Source organism: Chelon labrosus, assembly GCF_963514085.1.
Source record: "Chelon labrosus genome assembly, chromosome: 8".
NCBI lineage: Eukaryota > Metazoa > Chordata > Actinopteri > Mugiliformes > Mugilidae > Chelon > Chelon labrosus.
Genome location: NC_140358.1, coordinates 7,708,142 through 7,717,840, shown reverse-complemented (window position 1 = coordinate 7,717,840; position 9,699 = coordinate 7,708,142). Strand labels below are relative to the sequence as shown.

The following is a 9,699-nucleotide window of genomic DNA, read 5'->3' as shown; positions in this document are numbered from 1 at the left end:
TGCTGACAAAATACAGCAGTAACCACACCTAACCATGAATACACAGACCATATCTCTGACATGTTACTAGTTGTCAACTCCCAACCCTCTTTTCTCACATCATCACTGCCAGTTTCCACCCTACATTCACCATGTTTCCTGTGTGCATACAGTTCAGTTCAGTTCATGCCTATCAGCATCGTCCAGTGGGAATATGTGTGTGTTGCACTGGTTTCCAACATCATAGCCCTGGATATCTAATCTTACAGAGGGAATGAAGCTCAGCTCCTATCTGCAGTCATTTAGTGCTGCTCCTTTTCAATTATACAGTGCTGATTGGCTTTGCTAGCATGCCAGGGTCCCACTGGGTCCTTCTGAGCAAACAATGCGCTGTTACAGAGTACTTGCCTGTGACTTACTTATGGGGCTTAAATTGACGAGGGGAAAAAAAACTATGACTTAGTCATACACATCACAATTTATAAGTGATTAAGCAAAGGTTGATTCTGACATATTTAATGTGTTTCAATCAGTTAACAAGGAATTGACACAGAGTGAAAAAAATAGTAAGAGGGAATATTTGAGATCTGCTGTGACAGCGCAAAGAGCTTTAATGCAAAGTGCTTACTATTAGAGATGTCTGTGTCTTAATCCGGAGAATTCCTTTATTCAGACAGGAGAAAGTGGACACGCTGGAGTATGGGATGATATGGCATACCACATTAAGACAATGTGCTTTCCTGAGTTACATGCTAATTGTCTTGCCATAAGAAGAAAACAGCATAATCTACAGTACGTTGCTAGGTGAAGAGGCATTTGAAGAAGAAGTGAGGAAAATGGACTCTCGTATTTGTTTGTAGTTTCCCTTCGTCTCCCTCAAGGACGAGACATAAGACCACACACACCTGAATAGTTTCAACTTAATTGCAGGTTCACACAGTCAACCCAATACTCATATCTTATTTTGTATAATTAGGCATAATTGCATTGAGCCAACATGTACCATCCATTGTAATGTTTATTTATCTGGAGGGTGGTATTTTACAAGAAGTACAAAAAAAAAAAAAAAAAAAGAATTATTGTGATAATCAGCACCATCTGCTGTTATAGAAGTTGCCTGATCAGTACAAACGCCCTACAGGATGGCAACAGATCAGTGGTTAAACAACAGTGACATCTAGAGGTTTAGTATAAGACAGTATATCTCCTCATTTCAGAACAATGCCTTGTGCCACTTGTCTTAAAAAAAATGTCCACTGTGCTGTACACAGTATCTGTTCAAATTATCACTATATGGGGGAAAACTGGTATGTAAAACATACTGCAAAGTACAACTCTGCAACGTGGACAATTCGGCTGAATTTATTTCGCGTCTGGCTGTGGCCACCCAATTAGTCATGCACCGCTGTAATTTGGTGATCAGTGGGAGCTTGAAGCCAAAGGAATAACAACATACACTCAAAAAAATAATTAAGCCAAAAACATTGACTTTATGTATTTTAATTACATGTAAATTTTCCATGTAATCTCATTACATAAGCTCAATGTAAAAGGTCACATTAAATCTAATGTTTTTCTATCATTTATAAGTAACGTAAATAAATCAGATAACATCATTTTTTATTACATTAAGTTAATGCAAATTTCTACATAAACTTCATGTGTCCATTTAATTACTACATATAAAGTTTAGTTGAACTTTTACATAAACCTTATGAGTTTATTCAATAGTAATACATAAAGTGTATGTAAAAGATCTCCTTCACATTATGTGTTAATTCAATACTTACATATAGTTAAAGGGAACCTATACATAAACCACATGGGTTTATTCAAGCATCACACACACACAGTTCTGAAAAAGTTATTTTATTTTAAGCCCAACAGGCCAAATTCAGTAAAACAAGACAAGTAATTAAAAAAATAAATAATTATATATATATATATATATATATACACACACACATACACACACAAAACATGAATCTCTAGTGCACGGTACATGCAAGTGCTTACTGGTTTAGTGTGTAAATAATCCAAATGACATGCTGCTCAAATTGTCAAGCAGCGTCATGACTGACACCGTCAATCGCAACTCCCAAGTGTCTCTGGCTCATCCTCTTCATCAGCACCTTCGTGGCGAATGACAAAAATCCCCATGGTGGTCTGAGCGATCCCTCTCTTAGCTTCTTCACTGTTGCTGGTCTAATGGTGGAAAAAAAACAACAAAAAAAAAAACATTGTGAAATTAAGAAAACATTGCAAGTTAAACAATGAAAAGCTTACAGTAAAATGCCACTACTAACCAAGTACTCCTTAATGAGTGTGCTGCTGTCCTCGTTGAGGTAAGCACAAAGACCTCTAATGACACAGTCTCGTTTAACTTCAATCTTGTCACTCTGCAAAAGAAGGCATATTAATATTATGAGTCTTCAATCTCCAATGTGACACTTTTATAACCATCTTATTCTTAACACAGTGATTATGATATTCTATGTGACATATCAGGCTAACTGATTAATAACATTTAGCAAATCAGAACATATTCCCTTTCACCTATTTTTTTCCGTCTGTGACATTACTGTGGGATCCCTCTCACACTTTCTAAAATGGACTTAATGAAAAAGGACACAAAGTAGAACACAAGCACAGTAGTTTGACCAGCTTTTTGACCTGTTAACCACTGAAAAGACCACACTCACAATCAGACCCTGGGGTAGGCCAGACAGTCAGACTGAGATCATTTAAAAAGGGTGATCTCAGCCCACTTCACAGCACTTTACGATAGCACATAGCATGTCTTTATCACACTTTAGATGCTAAATTACAAATAAATCCATCAGCTGATCTTGCAATCTGTTCAGGAAGCCTTCTTTATCCAATTGTGAGTAAGAGTAACTATGAGTAACTGTTGCAATAATGCAACTGTTTAATGCACTTGCCTTAGCTGTTGGAGCCATGACTAATCTCATCTTCTTTCCAGCGGCTACCCCTCTGCTGCTGAAGACCTTTATTAGGTTAGCTGTGTATTGGTCAAGTTGTCCAAGGAACTTGGCTTCAAGCGGCAAAGTTGTCAAACGCATGAATTCTGTATTAATCTGTAAGAGAAAAGGTGAAAGAACATACATGAGATATCTAAACAACAATGATCTAAATTGTAATGCTTTCCACAAAATACTGTGGATAAAAACACAAATGTTAGGAGTGAATAAATCAAATTTTAACAAAAGGAAAAAATGTGTATAAAACAGCATGCAAAACATCAGTATCAATACTCACTTCATTCACTGTAAACAAGGCAGGCCACCTGTTTACAAATTCAGCGATCGCAGGTTCCTCCTGGACAACCTCCTGACTCCTGTGAAAGAAGCAGTCGAAAAGTTGTATACCCATTGAATAAAGGACAATTTTACCTACATTTTAAAGTTTAAATGAAGTCTCTCAGTGGAAGTATGCGAGAGGAGCTAACATTTGAAAATACCAAAAACACAGTTTCACATCAGGAGGCACTAAATATTAAAATATGCCATGTAGCAGGTTAAATTCAAGAGCCTACCTTAACCTTGGATTCTGCATATGACGCAGCAATGTCAGCAGCGACAACCATGACTTGTTTGGCTGTAGCTGCTAGCTTGTAGTTAAGGCACGTATCGAGACTTAGCATTAGCAAGTACTAGCAAGGTTCTAGCAGGACACGAGGCAACCAGAGCAGAGCGCTAACCTAAATTAGCCTAAATTCACCAACCTCTCACACAGAATAACAATCATATTCGCTTAAAGTAAATTATTAAATGAAATCTCCGCCATAGTATGACATAACAGATGGAAAACTGTTTGAGAAAAACTTACCAAACCTGCGACTCCAACGCCAAGTTCGTACTCTCCCGGGAAGACTTTCTTACTTGTCGGTTAGCCAAACCAGCCAGACACGCGCCGCTAGACAGCGGTATGCGAAAATGCTGCGGGGTTTCCCACACCAACGGCCAGGTGTTATATCAGTCTTCTTCTACTCCTTTCGGGTGGGTGGCAACCAGTAAGGCGCACACCGCCCCCTACTGTGCTGAAATGTAACACACATAGCGGCCTAATGGAATCTAATCACATAAAGTTTACTCGATTTGTTTACATTCACTTTATACTAAGTATATTCACATTATGTTTATTTATTTTCCCATAATAAACGTTGGATTTCTTATATTTAAATTAAAGTTTACTTGAAATTATTGCTTCATTATTATGAGGGCCAAGAATCATTTTTTTGAGTGTAGATGGCTTCATGAGGCATGGCAGAGCAAATGACAACCATTTACCATCAAATTGCATTGCTCTGCAAGGTCAACAGCTCTGTGTGGGGAGCTTTGGAAAGCACATTTTTTAAAGCTACTGTGCAATTGCATGAAAACAGTTTAGCACAGGGCACAAATGTGAATGCATTTTTTTGTAATTGTCAAAAAAGCTAAATGTGGGTAGAAGTGTTCCTTCAGGGATGAATGAGGCTGAAATGAATAAATGACATCTAAGCCAGATTCTATTGTTAAAAATACATCTCCTACTATGCTGCTGCTGCAGAGCACAGGATCTGTTTACCAAAAATAGAGGGCTGCTTATTTAAAAACTCTAACTTTTTACCAAGATATAATTATACATACATGAATGACTGCATCAACCTCTTAAAGCATGAGACTTCTTATTCTATAAATAGGCCCAGTTCATCCATTTTGCCCCATTGCCAGATACTCAACATGTTATCATCCATTTTGTGAAGGTTTAGGCGTTGAGAGTGAGATTGGAAAATTGTGCTTCTACTCAGTGGTCCCAGCAGGCTAAGTGGCACTGTTTAAGAGGCACATAGTGCCCTCAGCAGTACCATTAGGATTACGCTGCAGACTAAAACACATTCCTGAGAAAGGAGAGTAGCAGACCCAGTGTTGAAATACCTTGTTTTTTAAGACACACACTTGCTCCAGCAGTCACCATACAGGCCTCCCCCACTCAGAAGTTCCTTCTTTTTTTATTTTTTTTTATCTCCCACCACTAACAAAACACTGTGTCTACCTCACTGCCATTCTCACTCCTCATCCTATATAGCATTTTACAGCTTTGGGGAAGCAAGGGAGAGGTCCTCAGTGTGAAATGGATGTGCAATCACAGCCCTTTCCTTGAAGGTTATTACCCACACTTCTTGGCTTTTCTTCACGGCCACCATGAAACCGATGGAGGAAAATGACAATGGTCAGGTTTGTTGAGTCAGAGCATTAAGCCACAAGCAGGAGAAATAGCTTTGACACTACAGGCTCTCCAAATCACCACACAGAGCCACCTAAATGCCACGGCAATAAGCAAAGAGACAGGCTGCATTTTTCATCACAGAAGGGGAGCTCGTTTTGGAGCGAAGGAGACCAGCGCATCTTGTTTGGTACTTTTCTGGAACGGCGGATGTGAAGTGTTGTCAAGGAGCCGCTTCACAGCGGTGGGACAAAGCTTTCATTAAGGCTTAAATTGAGGGACATCACTACAACCCCGCACATCTGGGGAGCTTTTTAGTTCAGGTAAAGCAATGGTGAAAACAAATGGGCCAATTGAAAGCTCATTACACTGCCAAAGCACACAGTAGCCCAAGGAAACAAAGTAATAATAATATATAAAAACACTGGTTTATTATCCATTTTTTTCTGACAGATCTGGTTGAGAAGCTTGATTAAGTTCAAAGACCATTTTAACTTTATATAACTGGAACACTTCAGTGAGCATTTACCATACCATATTCTTTCAGTTATGTAGTTAGGGTTGAAAACAGCACCTGAGCAGGAAGAAAGTACCTTCTTCTACAGTTAGCCAAACTGTAGATTTTTAAGTCACAACAGTATATAGCATATTCATTATCAAACTCCCTTCTGTGCTAGCGCCAGAGTCAGCACGTATTTCACTGCAACTGATTTGCTACAGTGCGTCACATTCTGGCTATTGTTATTCTCCACAAAGACCAGCACACCTCTTGACACCTCAAAACACAGAAGCCTTTTTTTTCCTCTCCCAGGTTTGTCTTGCAAGCCCATGAATCATTAAATTACAGAATCAAAGTAACCCTCAATTGTCCCGAAATCATGAATGTCATCTCGCATCAAATGGAACAGTTAGCACAGATTGAGGAGCGGCAAGCTGTAGCTCAACAATGATGTTACCTAGCAGGCACACCCTCAGATTTACTCAGAGAAACCTTATAAATACAAGAGAGCATCTGAAATCTGCACACTACCTATTTCTTAAATAATTGATAAAGGGGGTGAAGCTGTAAACACAGATTTACAGAAGTAACAACATGCTGCAAAACTTCCCTGGAATGTCAAAAAATAGGGTCTGAAATTATTTACTTGCAAGCTGCATGCTTGTGATTTTAACCAAATCACAATCATTAAACCTGAAAAACAAAATACAAGATTTTAAAATATAAACTTCCCGCGCGTAATTGATTCTCAATGCCACTATTGTCTGCGAAATCTGTCTCCACATGCTGCACTTTTCGACCACTTGGCACTGAGTTATGAAGCCCCAATGGCTGCCCTTGATCTGGAAACTTATTATGGGGCATCATGTTTTCATTATCATGGAGATGACATCTTGATCACACCGTGATTTATTCTGCCTCATTCAATTCGTTTAAGAACTCCGGAGGAGTGGGTGGAAATGCACACATATGCACACACGCAGTATGGAGAGGGAGAGAATGAGGATGTCGTTGGAGAGAGATACATTCATTATGGGGGGACAGAATCCATTATAACTCCCCTGTCAGCCCTTCAGTTCTCTTGATTATTTCAGCCACCAATCCATTTACTAAAAAAGATTCAATTTTCCGGGAAACAATAACCCGGGCAATTAATGTAATGTTTTAACTGCATGTACAGTTTGCTTGAGTCCTTGAAATATATTATTTACTACACTTATACCTGATGAAGAGCTGCTTCGTATAATGATATATTCACACTTGCAGCAACTGAGCAACAAGCTACAATTCATTTTCAACAAAAGCCAGTGATACATAGGATTGGTCGGAAGCATGTGAGTCGCTACATATCAAAGCTGAGGTGGCTTCAACTTTCACCACACACCACCAGCATGTAGCTGGACATGCTTGACCGTTGTTCATAGTGTGAACGCAGCCATAGTTAGCTTAGCTTAGCTTAAAGGAACAGTGCATAGACTTTTGTGTTACACATGAGCAGAAATGGACTAGTAGTATTCATGACTAAAGCAGTGTAATCAAATGTAGTATGACTTATGTTTTTGTTATTTTAGAATGACCTCTTTATATTTTAGAGTATAGCGGTGACAGAGGTGTCCAGAGTAGGGTCTCATCACCACGCCCCTTTTTGGGGGAGACCAATCCGGTGCACTTTACAGATGGCAACAGTGTAAAGGCTTAAAACAAACCCTGCTATGTAGCAGAGTTGTTGTGTAGTGGGTTGCACCAACAATAAATCTGTTGATCTTTTTTTTTTTTTTTTTTTTTTTTTTAAAGAAGGCAGAGAATATTACATAGAAGAGAGGCTTGCCGGTGTGTGAAATTGGTCCCTTGTGTTACTTGACCCCGTAAGCTTTACTTGGCTCACACGGTCGCACCATTTTTACTTTCATGAATTTAATATAATGAAATAAATAACACATGTAGCCCATAGGGGTGGTTTACAGATGCCTAGTTTACAGTGGTATTACTGGGCCGCTCAGCTGCGCAGTGGTATGTTTTATTTTGTCACACACTCTCCTCCAGCATGGGTTTATATTGAATAAGCATCGATATCTAAGCTGCCATTAAGCCTATATTTATATTCAGCGGATTTTAAGACTTTAAAGAAAAAAAACAACAAATCCCTTCCTTAAAAACTCTATTGATATGTGGTTTAAAGCACATAGACATATTGGTGATACACCCCCCATCTCTCAGTTTTCACCTATTTGGGGTAATGCGCGGTAATCCATTTTATTTTATTCATTTACTTTTTTTATGTGTGTATATACATGTTGATGTGTTTCATATTTTCCTATTGAAAATCAATAAAAAAACATTGTTCAAAAAAAAAAAAAAAGACACGTGAAGCCCAATGTCAGTTGCCTGTGTCTTTGGATGATTTACAAACTTATTTAACTCTGTATGTTTTGTGCTGCTATTTCACACTGCAGCCTCTGCAATGTAATTTTTTTTTTTCCATCCCAAGACCAGACGGAAATATGATGCAAGCCAAAGTGCCCGGATGTGCAAGTCTGATGTATATCTGCATAACCTGTGAATTTATTCTTTTCCAGGGAGCACATCCTGTTGCGTCACCATCTTTCTGCAGTAGCCCAGAACAGTCAATCAAAACCACCTCCAGACCTGAAACTTTAAAGACTAAAAATGTGAGAAACTGCATTTTGGTTCTTCCATATGACTTCTAGCAAAAATGTTGTCATATTGTATACGAAACACAGCAATGGAGTTGATTGAGAGTCGAGGGAACAGAGAAAAACGCACAATGCTCCAGTGCAGAATACCGGTGGTACTGGTTAGCCCGAAGGTATGAATGCATGAAGTGGAACAGTGATGAAAAACTGCCCTAAGATATAAATTAAAAACGATCATGGCAGCATGGTTTTTAATTCCCTGCTCTTCAACAATCAGTCATTTTATTTATATATACCACCAACAGTACAGACTTCATGATCAGTGGCCGTAACTCTTCTAATCTTTGCCATGTGTGCCACACACACAACAATGAATACATCTCTTAGAAACATTATTTTCCTGGTTACGTCTAGTGCACAAGCACAAGAACCTGTATGCAATGAAATCACATTAGCAAATTTGTTGGCAGAAACTGTTTTCACTCTTAGTACTATTAAATGCTACCCTTGAAAACTCTCAGTTATGTGTTTAGCTGTTACCTTTTGATCTTTTAAAGTGATTGCTGTGTTAGGATGTATTTGTTTTGAGCTGCACAGAGCTGTGAAGAGAGAAGTTTGTCAAACTGCTGTTAAGGAAGGGCACCTAATGCTTGGTATTCATGTATTCTTGCTCGATTATTTTCTTTCGAACAAACAGCTCTATTTAACTGGCTAGGCACAAATGGACCCTTAAAAGCAGCATTCTTTAGGGGAGTGAGTCACTGAGGGCCAGAGAATACTCAAGAATGGCAAAAAATCATTTCTTGAATCACAATGCCATCCAGTGGTAGATCTGTGTTCTGTCTCACCTCTCACTCAAGTTCTAAAAACTATTTTCTTGCAGTGTACATTATGAGGTCTTACATGCAATATGAACACAAAATGCTTCAGATAAAAGCTCAATGGGAAAGTCAGTTTAGTCATCATGAGAGGTGTTACTCAGCCCATGAAAATAGTGGTATAGTGGCTTCTATGAGTCTAGAGCAGCTTTGCAGTCGGAGGAAGTCATGCTCTAGATTAAAAATAACCCTGAAGACTTATCTCAGTTTGAGATGAGGGAAAGAATACCTCTACAATGTACAAACAATGTGTTTTTCCAACGCTAGGCCTCAACCAAAGCTGAGAGGCATATAAGACAGGAAGTTAGACGAACATTGACATAGGGGCTTCAAAATAAATGTAAGCTGTCCACTTTTAAATGGATCAGAGAACAGTTATTATATTTTCAGTAATACTGTATTTTCAGTGAAAAGCTTTTCTGCAATAACTGAAGGACATATACAGGACAGTTATGCAGTTATG

At 38.7% G+C, this 9,699-nt stretch overlaps 1 protein-coding gene across 2 annotated transcripts; it reads right to left on the bottom strand.

Moving 5' to 3' along the window:
* Nucleotides 1-1,945: 1,945 nt before the first annotated feature.
* Nucleotides 1,946-4,126, bottom strand: LOC311492217 (uncharacterized protein). 2 transcript variants are annotated; one of them, XM_084550434.1, is made up of 5 exons: nt 3,829-4,126; nt 3,259-3,337; nt 2,922-3,077; nt 2,286-2,378; nt 1,946-2,184 (listed from the first exon to the last, which is right to left on the bottom strand). In XM_084550434.1, exons 3-5 carry the CDS (start codon nt 3,060-3,062, stop codon nt 2,065-2,067), a joined length of 354 nt encoding a protein of 117 aa, XP_084406560.1. In that variant the 5' UTR covers nt 3,063-3,077; nt 3,259-3,337; nt 3,829-4,126; the 3' UTR covers nt 1,946-2,064. The 2 variants fall into 2 exon arrangements, with proteins under 2 accessions (XP_084406560.1, XP_084406559.1); XM_084550433.1 differs by having other exon boundaries at nt 3,259-4,126.
* Nucleotides 4,127-9,699: the final 5,573 nt, after the last annotated feature.

What these genes read in the sequence shown, in the direction of transcription:
- LOC311492217 (XM_084550433.1), bottom strand. Translation starts at nt 3,372, where the DNA reads ATGGGTATACAACTTTTCGACTGCTTCTTTCACAGGAGTCAGGAGGTT. An exon ending in CCTTGTTTACAGTGAATGAA is followed by an intron (nt 3,078 to 3,258) that starts GTGAGTATTGAT and finishes TTTCTCTTACAG; the next exon opens with ATTAATACAGAATTCATGCG. An exon ending in TCATGGCTCCAACAGCTAAG is followed by an intron (nt 2,379 to 2,921) that starts GCAAGTGCATTA and finishes CTTCTTTTGCAG; the next exon opens with AGTGACAAGATTGAAGTTAA.